This window comes from Engystomops pustulosus, chromosome 3 (assembly GCF_040894005.1).
Source record: "Engystomops pustulosus chromosome 3, aEngPut4.maternal, whole genome shotgun sequence".
Taxonomy (NCBI): domain Eukaryota; kingdom Metazoa; phylum Chordata; class Amphibia; order Anura; family Leptodactylidae; genus Engystomops; species Engystomops pustulosus.
In genome coordinates, this window is record NC_092413.1 from 152915040 (window position 1) to 152934400 (window position 19361).

Genomic DNA, 19361 nt, shown 5'->3' on the forward strand with positions numbered 1-19361 from the left:
TTCTGTCCTACTAGCCCATACAAATGGGGAGTCGTGCTGGATGTGACACCGTCATTCTTTTGACACGGTTTGTCCATCTTTGCATGCTCCAGATGGTTGTATGTACCTCTGAATATAATTTATTCTTTAACAGATGTTTTTCTTTCTTGATGTAGGGCATCCATCTAGATATTCTTGGTTGTATTTTTGCCTGAGATCCCTGTGTGTTTTTTTAAACAATACCCATGCGCTGCATAATCTTTTGCACTAACTATGGTTTTTCTGACCAACATAAATATGTCTATGCCAGTAATGCTGTTTGTCTTACTTACTGAATACTTTTGACATACCGCTGCTATATACTCTCCGGGACGAAAAACATCGCATGATCGGAACAGAGTAGGAAATCGTGGAGTCCGCAAAGATCATGTGACTAACCAGGTTACTATGATTACCACAACAACTACGCATGCGCATGTGAGATAGATTCAGAGTGTAGGAGGACCTGGGCGTGTTTTACTAATATGGAACACATAAAGCGGGTGTTATGTTTACTACAATCACCGTTTACAAAATACTGTTATACAAATAAGCTTTATATCTGTATTTATCTATCAGAGGATTTTGTATTTTTTTCTAAACATGTTTTTATAAATAATATTGAATGTAACTACCAAATTATGTCATGAGGGAAAATGATGTCACTATGCACTTTTGTATATATATATGTGTTGGCAATCCCATGTTTTATGCTTGATAAAGATTCATTGTGAATCGAAATGTAGCGCCTGTTATGCCTGGATAACTTGTGAATAAAGCTTCTTGGGATTTAACCCTGCGGTGCTGTGGCTTCCTCCATGAATAGTGTGTCCTTTAAAGTTATAAAGAAGCTCTGAAAATCCAAGTTTTACTATAAGAGTAGTATGACCTAATATGACCCAAATGTCTTTTGGCTTTTAAGTTAATTTATTAGCACATACTAAAATATACAAGTTAAAAAATTATACTCAAAACACACAAAAAGTAATATTTGATCTCCACGTCCTTTGTTACATCAATTAAACACAGTCACTGTTTAATACTGAAAACTGATGTCTTGAAGGAAATATCCCCTTGTAGAAAGAGTCATCTGTACGTTTTTCTAACGCGCACTGAATTTTCTTGTATTGGCTCTTTGAGTTGTAGCCAAAAATCTTCTTTATGACTAACCAAATTCCTCTGTTGTAAACAAAGACCTGAAGAAAATTATGAATGTTAGCAACATCACACAACTATTTATTGTCATAATATACATAATTATTTATGTCACACTCAGTGGGGCTAATTTACTAAGGGCCCGAACGCCGCACTTTCCCGAATATTTCCGTTTTGCGCCGAATTGCCCGTGTTTTTGGTGGACACAATCTGACTGTGGTGCATCAGCATGCATGCTACAGAAATTGGGGGGTGTGGCAGTCAGACAACCAGATGGATTCAGAAAAACTGCGGAATTTAAAAAACGAATTGTGTTGCAAGATCAAGCACACACATGCACCAGGAGGAAGAAGGTGAACTCGAGCAGACCTCGGCACAGCAGCGACACCTGCAGGAACTCGGGCGCGCAATCTTAGTGAATAGCGGCAGACCCGGATCCTCGTTGGACAACGCACCGCGGGATCGCGACAGGACCGGGTAAGTAAATCTGCCCCAGTATATTGAAGACACATATATAGATAAGGCTGATTTTGATCTACAGTATATATAACCTGCAACACATCTTTAGGAGGAAGAAATATAAAAACATCATGACAACTTTGAGGGGTTTACCAGGTCCCTGTAAAGGGATTGTAACTAGAGATGAGCAAGCACTAAAATGCTCGGGTACTCATTATTCGAGACAAACTTTTCCAGATGCTGGAGTGCTCGTCTCGAATAACGAGCCCCATTGAAGTCAAAATATTCCAGATGTTTGCAGATGTTTTACTTGTAAGAACACATGGAAATAACACTATTCTTCACTTTGCAGGTATTCGCGCGTGCCTCCCGCTAAGTTAGGAGATGTGCACGAACATCTGGAATGTGAAGAATAGTGTTCTTTCATTGTGTTTTGCACTTAAATGGTCCTGTGTTCATTGTTTTTAATGTTTTAATTCTATTCTTCACATTGCAGGTGTGTGCACTTGTCTTCCGATAGGTTCGGAGATACGCACGCACATCTGCAAAGTTGTGCAGATCTGGAATATTCTTCACATTCGAGATGTTCGTGCACATCTCCGAACTTAGCGGGAGACACGCACCAACACCTGCACAGTGAAGAATAGTGTTAGTTCAATGTGTTCTTACAAGTAAAACATCTGGAAATGTGTAATTTTTTTTTTTACAATAAAAATACTTTTATTCAATTTATTTTATTAATTTACTGCTCGATCTCAAGCCGGCGAGTATGCTAATACTCGACCGAGCAGTATACTCGGACGAGTATACTCGCTCATCTCTAATTGTAACAGATGTGGAAAAAGAAGAGGCAGCAGAACTTATATGAACACTTTCTCTATCTTCATGTGCACACAATCATACATACTGCAGCGGTTGTGCCTGATATTCACTTCAATGGAATTGATCTGCAAAAAGGCCATGGGACAAATGAATGGTTTATCACTGGCCTGATGGAAACCGTGATCAATGTAATGCTGCAAAAACATTGGGAAGTGGGTCAAAGGGGGTTCAGGTGTCAGATCTCTACTGATCTCAAAATGATCACCTATCCTATGGAGAAGTTATCAAATTTAATAAACATTAATAAACCAGGCCCGACTATAATCTGTGGTTTATATTACTAGTCTCCTAAATATGGGAAAGTGACACCTTATGGGCGACCAAACCCCATTTTTCACAAATATATTTAGTGACAGGTTCCCATAGAGTCCCATTAACTAAATGACATCCTCAACATTCTGTACTTCATGTCATATAACCATTTGTATAATCTAACCCATGTCTGTATCTGATTACATGACATCACAGCATTCCTCCATGAACTTCAACTCCTCCCCATGCCTCAATGGAAGCCTGATGTGATTTCATGTGATCAGATGCAAACATGGGGTACATTTTGCTAATTTTACTGGGGAAATGACCTAAGATGTCATCACCCTGGACACAAGAATTGAAGTGTTTGATGATGTAACGTAATCTCTATCAGCACTCCAACAAGGCACTGTGTAAAACATTTGACACATTTTCTTCCTCTGTCTGTAGTAGAATATTGGCAGATAGTCTCTTAATAATAGTTCCCATTAATAGATCCCATTAGTATCATAGCACCCATGTAAAGAAACCACTTAGGGATAAGGGCAATGCTTTTTAATCATAGTTTTTTCAGTGAAGTATTTACTTCAGGAGAGTTAATTTAAATGGCAGGTTCCCTTTAAGGAGATCAGTTGGTATGGAAATCTACCAGTAATTCTCAATAGGAAAAGCATGGACATTGCTCCACCATAGCAAATATAGAACAATCCCCACCTTTCTTAACTCACTTTGATTTAATATATGAATCAAACAAGGTATGGAATTAGAGATGAGCGAGTATACTCATCCGAGCTTGATGCCGTTCGAGTATTAAGGTACTCGAAACGGCTCGTTGCTCGGACAAGTATTTCCCTTGCTCGAGATCGAGCATTTAGTTAAAAAAACACAGTGAAGAACAGTGAAGAATAGAATAAAAACAGTGAACACAGTGAACACAGGATCATTTAAGTGAAAAACACAGTGAAGAACACAGTGAAGAATAGATTACAGATGTTCGGCACATCTGCTTACTTGTCGGGTGATGCGCGCGGAATGGTGCGAACAAAATACTATGTGAAGAACAATATATATGTGTGAAGAACACATTGAAGAACACGGTGAGCAGGACGGAGACACCGGGGAGCAGCACAGAGACACCGTGGACCAGCAGCACGGAGACACCGGGGAGCAGCAGCACGGAGACATCGGGGGAACAGCAGCACGGAGACATCGGGGGAACAGCAGCACAGAGACATCGGGGGAGCAGCAGCACGGAGACATCGGGGGAACAGCAGCACGGAGACATCGGGGGAACAGCAGCAGGGAGACATCGGAGCAGGGGCAGAACGGAGACACCGGTGGCAGCACGGAGACACTGGGGCAGCACGGAGACATCGGGCAGCACGGAGACATCAGGGAAGGGGCAGAACGGAGACACTGGGGCAGCACGGAGACACTGGGGCAGCACTGAGACATAGGGCAGCACGGAGACATCGGGGCAGGGGCAGAGCGGAGACACTGGGGCAGCACGGAGACATCGGGCAGCACGGAGACATCGGGCAGCACTGAGACATCGGGGCAGGGGCAGCACGGAGACATTGGGGCAGCATGGAGACACTGGGGCAGCATGGAGACATCGGGCAGCACGGAGACATCGGGGCAGGGGCAGAACGGAGACACTGGGGCAGCATGGAAACACTGGGGCAGCACTGAGACATCGGGCAACACGGAGACATCGGGCGGCACGGAGACATTGTGGCAGGGGCAGAACGGAGACACTGGGGCAGCACGGAGACATTGGGCAGCACGGAGACATCGGGGCAGGAGCAGAGCGGAGACACTGGGGCAGCACGGAGACATCGGGCAGCACGGAGACATCGGGCAGCACGGAGACATCATGCAGCACGGAGACATAGGAGCAGGGGCAGAAAGGAGACACCGGGGAGCAGCAGCATGGATCCCGGGACAGCATATCTCCCGACAAGTAAGCGGATGTGCCGAACATCTGCAATCTATTCTTCACTGTGTTTTTCACTGCGTTTTTCACTTAAATGATCCTGTGTTCACTGTTTTTATTCTTTTCTTCACTGTTCTTTACATCTGCTAACTTGTCGGGAGATAATATACGCGCGGAACAGTGAAGAATAGATTGCAGATGTTCTTTTAGAACATCTTTTTCAAGACATTCTTTTTCAATTAAATAACACATTTTATTCCCGAACCATGGTCCCTTTGAAAAATGCTTGAGTCTCCCATTGACTTCAATGGGGCTCGCTATTCGAGACAAGCACTCGAGCATCAGGAAAAGTTTGTCACGAATAACGAGCACTCGAGCATTTTAGTGCTCGCTCATCTCTATATGGAATCTAACTAAGGATATCCAGGCCTTTTATGTATCTTCAGAATATTGTATTGTGGAAGAGTTAGCACTAGAGATAAGCGAGCACTAAAATGCTCGGGTGCTCGTTATTCGAGACGAGCTTTTCCAGATGCTTGAGTGCTCGACTCGAATAACGAACCCCATTGAAGACAATGGGAGACTCGAGCATTTTTCAAGGGGACCAAGGCTCTGCACAGGGAAGCTTGGCCAAACACCTGGAAACCTCAGAAAATGATGGAAACACCATGGAAATGGACAGGAAACATCAGGGGCAGCATGCATGGATGCCTCTGAGGCTGCTTAATCGCACCATTATGCCAAAATTATGGGCAACAGCATGGCCATGACAGAGTGACCGAATGAGGCTAGATAGCATCTAAAACATCCAATAATTGACCCTGACACTATAGAAGATGGCATGCAGAGGTAGCGGCAGCAGCGGCAGGCTAGAGAGTGTCATGGCGACATACCCTAAAGTGTCATGGCTTCAAACCAATGGGTGGCAGAGAGGAACCAAAGGAGGTGAGCAAGAAGCGCTGAAATGATTTCCTATGTGAACAAAAGGTTGACGGTATATTTAGTCGATAACACAGCATGGTGGCGACACAGTGACCAAGTTCCATAACGTATCTGGTGAAACACCCGAAAAATGAGCCTGACACAGCTCGTTTGATAAGGGGACGACATGTGGAGGCAGCCATGGAGACGACTTCCATGATTAAGAGTGACAGTATGGGGCATCCATATTGCGCTGCTATGATTACAACTTCAGGTCTCCAGCATGGCGGCAACAGATGCGCCGAGTTCCATTATGTATCTGGTGAAACACCCGAAAATTCTGCCTGACACAGCTCGTTCGATAAGGGACGATGTATGGAGGCAGTAAGGTAGTAGTAGATTAAAGGTGCTGCAGTTAAAACTATGCTAGTTGGATCTTGGGATGGAGCTGGCGGTCCACTGCCAGGCGAGCTTTCGCCTGTCCAAGCCCCTGTCTCTCGGCTCCTCCCCAAACAGCACTTCTAAGAACCTTTTGTATAAGATCAAGTGTAGAAGTGTTCTTATAAGTTTGGGTTATGGCCGGTGAGGGGAATGTAAACAGAAGCGCAAGAAGCGCTGAAATAATATCGGTAAATGATAAAAGTTTGCCAGTATATTTTGTGGATAACACAGCAGGGTGGCGACAAAGTTAACAAGTTTGATGTGGAAGCCATGAAAACAACCCAAAATTCTGCCTCACACAGCTCGTTTGCTAAGGGGACGATGTATGGAGTCAGCTATGTGGACGACTTTGGGAGGCAGCTATGGAGATGATGTGTAGAGGTAGCAATGGAGACAACATGTGGAGGCAGCTATAAAGACGACGTGTGGAGGTTGCTATGGAGACAATTAAATTTGGATAGTGCCTGTATGTGGCAGTCCAAAAAAGTTTTTAAACCAGAGGAGCAGGTAGGTGGTCCTCCAGAAAAATTAAATAGATTGAGTGCCTATATGTGGCACTCCCAAAAATTGTTTAAAACAGAGGACCGGGTAGGTGGCCCTCCAGAAAAATTAAATACATAGAGTACTATAGCTAGAACCAGTTGGCCCTGGCAAAAAATAGCCAGTTTCCTCTGCTTTAGTGTACAAAGAGGAGGAGAAGGAGGAAAATGAGGAGGTGGAGTGCATGAAGGTTGAGCTTCTTTCACCTGGTGGAGAATGGAAAGCCTGAGAAATTCAGGCTTTATTCATCTTGATAAGCGTCAGCCTGTCAGCGCTGTCAGTCGACAGGCGTGTACGCTTATCGGTGATGATGCCACCAGCTGCACTTAAAACCCGATCAGAAAACACGCTAGCGGCAGGGCAGGCAAGAACCTCCAAGGCGTACAGCGCCAGTTCGTGCCACATGTCCAGCTTTGAAACCCAGTAGTTATAGGGAGCTGTGTGATCATTTAGGATGATGGTATGGTCAGCTCCATACTCCCTCACGCTCTTTCTGTAAAGATCAGCCCTACTCTGCCGAGACTGGGGACAGGTGACAGTGTCTTGCTGGGGTGACATAAAACTGGCAAAGGCCTTGTAAAGCGTACCCCTGCCAGTGCTGGACAAGCTGCCTGCTCGCCTACTCTCCCTCGCTACTTGTCCCTCAGAAGTACGCCCTCTGCCGCTAGTGCTGTCAGAAGGGAAATACTGTTTCAGCTTGTGCACCAGGGCCTGCTGGTATTCATGCATTCTCACACTCTTTTCCTCTACAGGGATAAGAGTGGAAAGATTTTGCTTGTACCGTGGGTCCAGGAGAGTGAATACCCAGTAATCGGTGCTGGAATAAATTCTTTGAACGCGAGGGTCACGGGATAGGCAGCCTAGCATGAAATCTGCCATATGCGCCAGAGTCCCAACGTGCAACAATTCACTCCCCTCACTGGCCTGACTGTCCATTTCCTCCTCCTCCAACTCCTCTTCTTCTGCCCATACACGCTGAACAGTGAAGGACTGAGCAATGCTCCCCTCTTCTGTCTCGCCAACATTCTCCTCCTCTTCCTCCTCATCCTCCTCCACCTCCTCCGATATGCGCTGAGAAACAGACCTGAGGGTGCTTTGGCTATCAACAAGGGAATCTTCTTCCCCCATCTCTTGTAACGAGCGCAAAGCTTCTGACTTCATGCTGACCAGAGAGTTTTTCAACAGGCCAAGCAGCGGGATGGTGAGGCTGATGATGGCGGCATCGCCACTGACCATCTGTGTTGACTCCTCAAAGTTACTCAGCACCTGACAGATATCAGACATCCACGTCCACTCCTCATTGTAGACTTGAGGAAGCTGACTGACCTGACTACCAGTTCTGGTGGAAGTTGACATCTGGCAGTCTACAATCGCTCTGCGCTGCTGGTAAACTCTGCATAACATGGTTAATGTTGAATTCCACCTCGTGGGCACGTCGCACAACAGTCGGTGAGCGGGCAGTTGGAGGCGGCGCTGCGCTGCCCTGAGAGTGGCAGCATCTGTGCTGGACTTCCTTAAATGCGCACAGATGCGGCGCACTTTCGTGAGCAAATCAGACAGTTTTGGGCATGGCACATGTGTCAGTCTGCCAAGTTGCAGAGCCGCCACCAAGTTACGGCCATTGTCACACACAACCATGAATGGCTTCAGGTTCAGCGGTGCCAGCCACAGATCAGTCTGCGCCGTGATGCCCTGTAATAGCTCTTGGGCGGTGTGCCTTTTATCGCCTAGGCTCAGCAGTTTGAGCACCGCCTGCTGTCGCTTAACGACGGCACTGCTGCTGTGCCTAGAGCTACCGACTGATGGCGCCATGCCCACGGATGGTAATTCGGAGGAGGAGGTGGAGGAGGGGTGGGAGGAGGCATAGTAGGCTTGAGAGACCTGGACCGAGGTAGGCCCCGCAATCCTCGGCGTCGGCAGTACATGACCAGCCCCAGGGTCAGACTCGGTCCCAGCCTCCACCAAGTAAACCCAATGTGCCATCAGCGATGTATAGCGGCCCTGCCCGGCAGCACTTGTCCACGTGTCCGTGGTCAGGTGGACCTTTTCAGAAATGGTGTTGGTCAGGGCACGGATGATTTTGTCTGACACGTGCTGGTGCAGGGCTGGGATGGCACATCGGGAAAAGTAGTGGCGGCTGGGGACCGAATACCGAGGGTGGGCCACCACCATGAGGTTGTGAAAGGCCTCGGTCTCTACCAGCCTATAGGGCAGCATCTCCAGGCTAAGAAGTGTGGAGATGTGGACGTTGAGGGCTTGGGCGTGTGGGTGGGTTGCACTGTACTTCCTTTTGCGCTCCAGCGTCTGGGGTATGGAGAACTGAATGCTGTGCATGGAGACATTGGTGGATGCTGTGGAGGATCCTGGAGGCGAAGGTGTGGTTTTCGCACGGGAGGTGTTTGGGCCGGGGTCCTGGGCAGGGGGCTGACTAGCAGAGGCAGCAGATGACACAGTGGAAGGAGCAGTGGTGTGCCTGGCCGGAGGTGAACGGCCTTGGTTCCATTGAGTGGGGTGTTTAGCATTCATATGCCTGCGCATACTGGTGGTGGATAAGCTGGTAGTGGTGGAACCCCTGCTGATCCTGGTGTGGCACAGGTTGCACACCACAGTCCGTCGGTCATCCGGTGTTTCTTTAAAGAACCTCCAAACTTCCGAAAATCTAGCCCTCGCCACGGGAGCTTCACTACGTGAAACATTTGGCGCTGATGCACCTGCTCTGGCTCTGCCTCTCCACTGCCTCTTCCAACCTGTTCTCGTCGAGGACTCTCCTCCGTCTCAAAAGCACTGTGTTCACCCGGCCTATCAACCCAGCTTGGGTCTGTAACCTCATCATCCTCCGATCCCTCAGTCTGCTCCCCCCTCGGACTTCCTGCCCTGACAACAACTTCACCACTGTCTGACAACCGTGTCTCCTCTTCGTCCGACACCTCTTTACACACTTCTTCCACTACGTCAACAATGTCATCATCACCCACAGATTGTGACCGGTGGAAAACCTGGGCATCGGAAAAGAACTCAGCAGAAACCGGACAAGTGGTTTGTGACTCTGGAAAGGGTCCAGAAAACAGTTTCTCAGAGTATGCCGGTTCAAATGCCAAATTTTCCTGGGAGGGGGCAGACTGGGGGGAAGGAGGCTGAGGAGTGCTGATTTCGGTGACATGGGTGGACTGCGTGGAAGACTGACTGGTGGACAAATGGCTAGAAGCATTGTCCGCAATCCACGACATCACCTCTTCGCATTGTTCTGGCCTCAACAGTGCTCTACCACGGGTCCAAGTAACTTGAGACATGAATCTAGGGAGTGTAGCTCTACGGCGTCCCCCTGCTCCCTCATCAGCAGGTGGTGTCTCACCCCGCCCAGGACCACGGCCTCTGACCCCTGCAGTAGTTGGACGCCCACGCCCTCGTCCTCTACCCATAGCCCTCGGGTTCAACATTTTCAAAATTAAAGTGTAAACTGTAATTTTTTTTTGTGTTTTTTTGGTGGCTTTTTGGTGGTTTTTTGTGTTTTTTTTTTGTTTTTGTTTTTTTAACAAAACAATGCTATACTATTGCTATGGCTAGTTTCTAACCTACACTAACAGCACACAACTGGATTTTGTGTTGTGCCTGATGACTTTTAGTTTTGAAAATAAAAAAAACAGAAAAGAAAAGAAAAGCGGACTGTGCCTAATTCAATCAAACCCCTAATAAATTGTCCCACTTAGGTGTTTGAGATGGATATGTGTGTCACTAAGAGCTAAATATAACATTTGTAACTCTCCCTGCAAATTCGTCACAATATGGTGCTAGCTGCACTAGGAGTGCCAGCAAGGCCAGCCACAAGCAAATCAACAATATATATATATATAATGCTATTGTAGGCCTAAGAAAGTTGGTTGGGTTCTTGTATGCCTAGTTTCTAACCTACACTGACAGCACACAACAACTGGATTTTAAGTCACTTTAAGTTTTGAAAAAAAAAAAAATCGTCAGACTGTGCCTAATTCAATCAAACCCCTAATAAATTGTCCCACTTAGGTGTTTGAGATGGATATGTGTGTCACTAAGAGCTAAATATAACATTCGCAACTCTCCCTGCAAATTCCTCACAATATGGTACTAGCTGCACTATTAGTGCCAGCAAGGCCAGCCACAAGCAAATCAACAAAATATATATATATAACGCTATTGTAGCCCTAAGAAAGTTGGTTGGGTTCTTGTATGCCTAGTTTCTAACCTACACTGACAGCACACAACAACTGGATTTTAAGTTACTTTAAGTTTTGAAAAAAAAAAAAAATCGTCAGGCTGTGCCTAATTCAATCAAACCCCTAATAAATTGTCCCACTTAGGTGTTTGAGATGGATATGTGTGTCACTAAGAGCTAAATATAACGTTCGCAAGTCTCCCTGCAAATTCCTCACAATATGGTACTAGCTGCACTACTAGTGCCAGCTAGCCCAGCCACAAGCAAACAAAAAAATATATATATAACGCTATTCTAGCCCTAACAAGGGCTGTTGGGTTCTTGTAGACTCACTCCTGCCTTACAGTAAGCTAATATAACACCCTAACGCTATCCCTGCAGCAGCAGCAACTCTCTCCCTAACGGCATCCAGACAGAGAATGATCCGAGCAGCGCGGGCAGGGGCTAGTCTATTCCAGGGTCACCTGATCAGGCCAGCCAACCACTGCTATCGACGTGTAACGGTACCACATCATGCTGGGTGGAGTGCAGAGTCTCCTGGCTTGTGATTGGCTCTGTTTCTGGCCGCCAAAAATCAAAACGGCGGGAGATGCCATTTTCTCGAGCTGGCGAAGTATTCGTCCGAGCAACGAGCAGTTACAAGTATGCTAATGCTCGAATGAGCATCAAGCTCAGACGAGTGTGTTCGCTCATCTCTAGTTAGCACACCTCTAAAGCTTTATCAATTGCAGCCAACCATATTGTGATGGAACACTATTTTTTTAAAAATAATAAATACACCATAAAAATGTACTAACACTGAAGTACATACAATATGAGAAAATATAATATCATTCACTTTAGCATTTTATTTTACCCCAAATACAGGCAGTTCCCGGGTTACGTACAAGATAGGTTCTGTAGGTTTGTCCTTAAGTTGAATTTGTATGTAAGTCGGAACTATATCTTTTATAATTGTAACCTCAGACAGAATTTTTTTGGTCTCTGTGACAATTGGATTTTAAAAATGTTGAATTGTCATAAGACCCAGGATTAATAATAAAGCTTAATTGCAGACACCTTTAATAACTGTTATAGCTGTGTATTGTAGCCTAAGGATGAAGTACAGTAATTTAACAATATCCAGAGGTCAGTTTGTAACTAGGGGTCGTCTGTAAGTTGGGTGTTCTTATGTAGGGGACTGCCTGTAACAGGTGTGAAGCTTAGCTCATGATCAGATACAAACGTATTGATTGCATGTTTAATTGGGAATGATGGGAAGATGTAATTTGTCATGTTGTTCATCTGAGTATGTACTTAACACATTTTAGAGATTTTAGTTCCCCTTTAACTATTTCTGCATTATTGAAGAGAAATGTCTTACCTCAACACTGTATGAAGCAGCAAACTGTATGATGAGCATTCCTAATATTTCCAATCTCCAGTAATAGGGAGTGCAGATGAGCTAGCAGAGGAAATGAAATGGTATGGTCATTTATCTTGTATAAAATAATCGTTCCAGCAGTTTATCACTTCCTACTGTATACCAGCAAGTGGAAGTAATTAAGTAATTTATGTGGATCCTGTGTAAGTTATAAACTTATTACATTTTTCAGAATGTATAGGGAATGTCTTAAAAAGTACTAGTGTACTTTACTGATATATTCTGTTTTTAACACAAGCAAATATGTAAGTTTTCTTATCAATGCTGAGCATTGGTAGGAAACAACCGTACTCTGTGCAGTCCTTGCAGATAAAAGATCTCTGTCTGACACTTATCTCCATGTTCCTGCTGGCCCACTGCATAATAAAAAATAATAATATTCATCTTATATAATAAAACAACAACAGGACCAGAGCGCTGGAGGGAGGTGAGTATAAATTCTTTATTGTTTTTACAGCCCCCACACCAGTCTTAAAATGTAAAGCCTAGAGTACTTTTTAATATACAAGTACAAGACAAATAAAGTGGAGCAACAGAAACCAGAAGATAGGAAGCAGGCTGGGAAGCCACAGCAGATAATAGCTCTGTGTTTTCTGAATAATTATATCAATTACCACAAAAAGAAAATGTTAAGGTTCCGTTTTCATTGTTACTTACCTCCATTGAACGGTAAAGAGGGTCAATATCAGCAAACAGTATAAATAAAAAGCCAACCAGCTGTGCTGCAATTAATATGCAAAATATATCTGCCAATACAAAATACAGAAAATATCGGTCATAGATTAATAAAAAGAATATGTCTGCACAGTTTGTACAATAATTGTAATGTAACATTTATTGGTCTTCATGTGAGACAATCATAAATTACATGTTTTAAGAGTACAAGTGAACCAAGGCTTGCAGACTATTATTTTGTTGTATTTTTATTACACGCATTAAGGCCTCAAGCACACGAATATTGCATCCTCAGTGATGTATTTGAGGTTTTTGCTGTCTCAAGGACCCATGTATTTTGGAGTGGAGGAATACTCAGCCCCATGTCTCATCCGTGTTTAGGCCTTGCATTCCCATAGAGCTGTGGGTTGCTAGCTAACACCCTCCTGCTTTTCTTGCGGATCTGCAAAAATGGATGAAACATGGGGTACACAATGACCTACTTTGCGGCCACAGGGGAAATGCTGATGACACAGTCCACAAAAATGGCCAATACAGATGTATTTTGCTGCCACAGGAAAATCATGTTCATGTGCAGGAGGCCTAAGTGACATTTAGCTCAGTGACAATTCCTTATAGTGGGAGCCCTTTTTGAATATTGGTACCGTGTCTGCCTTGAGCCAGTCACTTGGCACTGTAACATATCTTGTACAGTTTTTTTAGATTTGGGTGTAGTAGAAAAAAGTGTTATTTAAAACTTAACTTTTAATTTAATTCCTTACAATACCAAAACAAATTTGTATGCTTAAGCATTCAGCAAATATCCAAGTATAAAATGCAATCAATTATTCTAATCTTAGAGAATCCGATATAAAACACAAACAAATGTGCAACACCGAGCATATTGTAAACACATATGTTCATTAAATGTTCTATATCTCCTAGATGTTTACCTACAGGGCATCGTAGTTCTTTTTACGTCTTTCCAGTTTTGTGGCTATTGAGTTTTTGTGATGTATATGATGTTAATTTAAGGCTACCTGATGTGTCAGATATGCTATTTGTTTACAATATACATTCATTTGTGTTTTATATAGGATGCTCTAATATTAGAATAATTGATTGCAGTTTATACCACCTGAATCTTATTATTATTGGTATTAATTTATAGTACATTGGGGGTCATTTACTAAGGGTCCGATTTGCGTTTTTGCGATGTGTTACCCGAATATTTCCGATTTGCGCTGATTTTCCCTGTATTGCCCCGGGATTTTGGCGCACGCGATCGGATTGTGGCGCATCGGCACTGGCATGCACGCGACGGAAATCAGGGGCGTGGCCGTAAAAAAAACCGGAAAAAACGCTGCATTTAAAAAAAAAAAAAAAAGCGCTTACCTTCATCCAGGATGGCTCGGTGAACTCCAGTACGTTCCGATGCTCATCAGCGCAGCAGCGACACCTGGTGGACGTCGGAGGAACTACCTTAGTGAATCCCGGCCGGATGTGAATCCACCGCAGAGAACGTATCGCTGGATCGCGAATGGACCGGGTAAATAAATCTCCCCCATTATTTTTACAATAGCTGCTTACATGGACATCAATACTTACAATTTGTATACATTGGTTTTCTAAAAGGTCTTCCTTTAGAAAATACACATTCAGCAATGATGAGGTTTATTCCACTCACAGGCAACAATGTTGTGGTCAGGAAGTTCTGAGACTGGCTGTGTGGCATCATCAAGGTGGAGTTGGCAAAAGTTTCATTTTCAAATGGACAAGCACTGAATGACAAGAAATTAAAAATGATTGACAATAAAAATTATTGGCCCACATTTGTCAAAAACTGCGGAAACTGCACTTTGTGCAGTTGCCTGTGAAGTGTGCAGGGTGCGCCAGCACTTCTCTGGAAGTGTTTACCATTTTTTTTTTGGTGCACGTTGTTTTGGTGCACTTTGTTCACCACAATTGTGGTGTACGTCAGACAGAATTGTGGCGCACAGTCTGACTAAGCTCTAACACATCCCATTAGGTGCACATTTTACTGTCTTGTTGGACACAAGCCGTGACACAGACACTTTATAAATACATGTGCAAGCAGTTTTCAAATTCTTTTCAGTGCAAAGTCAGACAGAAAACTGTTGCAAACACTACAAAATAATCTCACCTGAAAATGTTACTTTCATTGTACCATGGTTGCTGCTGCACCAGAACGAATGCACTTGTATGTGTTATGATGGTGAAGGAGATATGGAGAACCATAGAAAGCAATAAAGGTGGAGAAAGCAGACTCATTGCAGGTCTAAAAGGGGCTAGTTTTGAAGCAGGACCAGTTAAACTCACTGTGGGAACAAAAAGTAAATTTAGCAAAGATATGTAAACGCTGCATTTTTATCATACCCATAGTCGTTCATAGTCATTTCTTTATTTATTAAAATTCTGCAACAAATCCATTAAACCATATTCATCACACAATCTCATATTAACATGACACTGTAACAACCACTTTAAAGGGGTTTTCTGCCTTACAAATCCATTTGGTTTTGTTTCTACGTCTTTCACTGTGAATTCTGAATGACATATTCTTTTAATTTTTTGGCTCAATATGATCATGGAGACACCAAGATACCAAGGTGTGCTGATGCCACACCATAAGGGCAATTAAGGCCCTTAATAAGTGAGCCCTCTTCAAACTTGCACTCTATTGAAAAAGGATAAAGATTTGCACTTTTCTTAATGTTTTTTCATTTTTTTTTTACAGCTTTTTTTTCAGACCCCCTCGGGCAGCAATGGCGAACCTTTTAGGGACCGAGTGCCCAAATTTCAACCAAAATCCACTTATTTACTGTGAAGTGCCAACATGGAATTTTATACAGTAACTTATTGCCTTAGGCAATAAGGCCCCTTAAGGACAACAGTACAGTTGACAGAAGGAGGGCAAAATCAAGCTGTCATTGTAACTTCTCTCCATGGCCTCTCTGTACAGGAAGAATGGTGAGTCCAGCAGGAGGACCCCCAAAGATAATGCAGTTCTGTCAACACCTTCTTAGTTCCAAACAGCCAATAAAGTGTTGCTCCAAAATAGTGCTGAGAGCATCATCTCTTAGGGCTGGGCTGGCGGTCAGGGCTAGGGCTGGCGGCAGAGATGCAAGGTCACAGGTCAGGTCCGAGGTCCACAACAGGAATTGAGGTAGAAGCAGGGAACAAGGAGCAAGGAATCTTTCTCTAGGGCTAATGAGTGTAAAAATCTGGCAGGGAATCATGGGAACAATGGGCCTTCAAGGAAAACCTGGAAGTGCAAATCACCAATCAGCAGTGCGCTGGCCCTAAAAAAATCTGAGTGCCGGTGCATGAGCCCTAGGGAGGGCGTGTGCAGCCTAGCCAGGACCGGAGCAGGATGGTGGAGAGTGAGGACCAGTGGGCACCGATGCATGGAGAGGGGCACAGGTGTGCACCAAGATTGCTGTGCCCATGCAAAATCTCCATGTTAAGGGAACCTGTCTGTAGATTTTACCCATTAAAACTACTAGTTCCTTCAGGTAGGGTATATCTCTTTTATAGAATTCCCTCTTCAATCTAAAATCTTACCCGTTTAACCATACAAAAAAATGTCCTCCAAAGTCATGTGAAAATGAGCAGAGAACAGTAAAATTTTGTCTGAGCTAAAAAGTTTAGAGGGGGATTGAAACTTCAGACACTACCATCTTCAGTTCTTTAGTACCTTTAGCTGTCACATCAAAGTTAAAAATCTTATTTTCAGACTGAATTAGGCTTATGGTTCTGTGATGTACAGAACCAGTGACCCAGACAGCTAAAGACATTGTAGAATTGTGAGATGCAGATAAAAATCCAATTCCTGCCAAACAAATTTTTTTTAAAGGAAAAAATATATCAGGGAACCAGATTTGATTTGGTCTATTGTCTAGAACTTAAGGTGATTCAAGTTATGTTTGTGTAGTAATCTATCCACTAAGTTCATCCGCATGCGTGAAGCTTACAGCACATGCGTACAAGCAACAGGGCATCAGTCGGACACTAACTGCGGGTGTAGCTACATTGCTGTAACATTACGATTGACCTTCAAGTCTACCTTCAAGTCGACCTTCAAGTCACCTTTAACTACTAATGTAGTTAAAGGTGAGAAGATGAGGGACCAATGGGGACTAACTTGGGCTATTTGGTGAGGTTATGGCAACGGTCCGTATACAGGGGATCTGATGATTGGACATAATTGGGATGTCAGTGGAGCGGGCATCACATACAGAGGCTTTGTATCCTAGCACCTATTTGGAAACAGGTTTTGGTTTAAGTTTTATTTATCAGGTCGGTGGAATCAGCAATGATTACAAAGGGCTGTGTAGAAACTTAGTGTTGGGTGTTTAATTATTGAACTGAGGAACAATTTTCATGGTGGCAATAGATGGAACCAATCTGATTGTTGAGGGAGATTATCTGAGAAGTCCTGAATAGTGGCCTTGTGGGTTTATATATTTAAGTGGTGATTTTGAAACAAAATATAATAGATGTCGTTGCACTCTAGTTACAACATTATGAAAATGTATCAATTGGTTCTTAAACATAACTGTAAAGTTATAATGATTTTACCAAAATATTGTATGTTTAAAAACAAACAGAACTATGCCCACTTTGTGCTGCTCACCCTTTCGAAAGCTATGGCATTTTCTGTTCTGAAAGTGACAAAAATCTTTCTCAGCAGAGATGAAGTGGGTGGAGACTAATGTATGTCTGTCTTTGCCCTCAAACTGAGGCCAGTTAGCTTTCCCACAGATCTCATGATGCCTTGTGTTCTTTAGTTTCCCACAGGTAAATCCACTGAACACTGCACAGTGCACACACAGGATGTTTATGGGGACCAGCCTGGTATGCTGGCAGCTCCCATCACATGGAGGAGCAGGGAACATGTAATAAGTGAAAGAAATCATAAGTAAACCAGTCACATGAAGTCTATATCCTGTGCTGTGTGGGCACAAAGGGTTAAAGGAAATCTACATTTGCTCTTATGCATTATGAACCAAACATACATTGAGAATGCTTTAGCTACACTGATGCAGAAACATATCTTGTTTTATCACCAAACTGAGTGGCTTTGCTGAAAAAAGCTATAATAAAGTTATGATAATGAGGTCTGTCGCATGTGTGGCTGCTCCACCACTCTCCTCATCCTAATTATGGACTGCTGAAGCCTTGCCCAGCATGAGCCGAGAATACGTCAGGCAGAAGTAATCAATTGTAGCGCCATCGCCCAGATTCTGTGAATGAATCATCCAGCTCAGGTTCATAGGTCCTCTCTGGACAGTTCAGACAGCTCCTGTGTATGTGAAAGCAATGTGCACCCAGCTTTCCCAAGGTTCAGTATTTCATAATAGTTTTTTGAGCAAAACCACTCGGTTAAGGGATTAAACAAGATATGTTTCTGCATCAGTGTTGCTACAGCATTCTTAAGGTATGTTTGGTTCACAATGCATTAAAACAAACAGTAGATTTCCATTAATAGCTTATCTGCACAGTGCACAAAGTCCCGATGACAAGGTGGGGCAGGATGAGGTGCAAAGAGAGATAGAGAAAGTTTTGTAGGATCACATAATGGGATGGATTAACTGATAGGGAATAGGGGAGATCTTCTACCTCACTATTCTGTGCAGGAGACATCTGTATCCACAGTCTTGAATGCATCCAGCTCTGCTACATACACAGAGAGCTCTGACATGACTTCTCCCTCTGTGAGCAGCAGCCCTTCCCCTCCCTGGAGTCTGTAAAGTTTGTAGAGTATGTTTTTACTATGGATTCCAAGGGTTATCAGCACATGGAGAGGAAACAGCTACTGCAAAATTGAGATAATCTGAGACGGATAGCAAAGAAATTGCTGGATTTAGGTAACAAAGATAATAGGCAAAGTTGTTTTACATCCCAAGAGCTATTGATATGTGGAAAAAAAATAACTTTACAGTTACACTTTAAACTCAATACTCTTTTTGTGTGAAGCTAAACAGTGTTGGAATATAATTTCTCTCTCACTTTCACTATCACCACCAAATTATTGTGATAATAAAGTTGCATAACCCAACCATTATACTACATATAATTCATTATTCAAACTATAATTGTAGATTTTTAATTCACTTTACATCAGGCAGAAGGAGGGGGAATGGCGAGAAGGAGGGGCAGGGTGAGACAGTCTATCAGCCTGTGAAACTGCAGCACAGAGGGGTTCTCTAGCTTTGTAGATCACAGAACCCAAGATGTCACCAAAAATAGTTTCTAGGTACTACAGAACCAAAGATTGGTGGGTCTAAAGGGACAATCCCCCTGCAACCTCAAACTTGACTGTTATCTGCTCCTTTTCACAGACTTTGGAGGTGATTTTTTTTATAGGTAAGCAGGTAAGATTTCACATGAAGAGGGAATATCACACCCTACCTGAGAGGGCTAGTAGTTTATTGGGGTAGAGGCTGACATTTGTAATCAGAGTTCTT

The 19361-nt window shown here is 43.6% G+C and overlaps 1 protein-coding gene across 1 annotated transcript in view; it reads right to left on the reverse strand.

Annotated features, from left to right (window-relative positions):
* Positions 1–924: 924 nt before the first annotated feature.
* The window catches only part of LOC140122122 (probable cation-transporting ATPase 13A5), a 117460-nt gene continuing 99023 nt past the window's right edge, over positions 925–19361 (reverse strand). Inside the window, exons 25-30 of the mRNA XM_072142614.1 lie at positions 18588–18621; positions 15035–15250; positions 14479–14651; positions 12874–12962; positions 12157–12237; positions 925–1214 (exon numbers count right to left, since the gene is read on the reverse strand). Of these exons, the coding sequence (XP_071998715.1) occupies positions 1038–1214; positions 12157–12237; positions 12874–12962; positions 14479–14651; positions 15035–15250; positions 18588–18621 (770 nt within the window). The 3' untranslated portion in view covers positions 925–1037. The remainder of the gene's footprint in view (positions 1215–12156; positions 12238–12873; positions 12963–14478; positions 14652–15034; positions 15251–18587; positions 18622–19361) is intronic.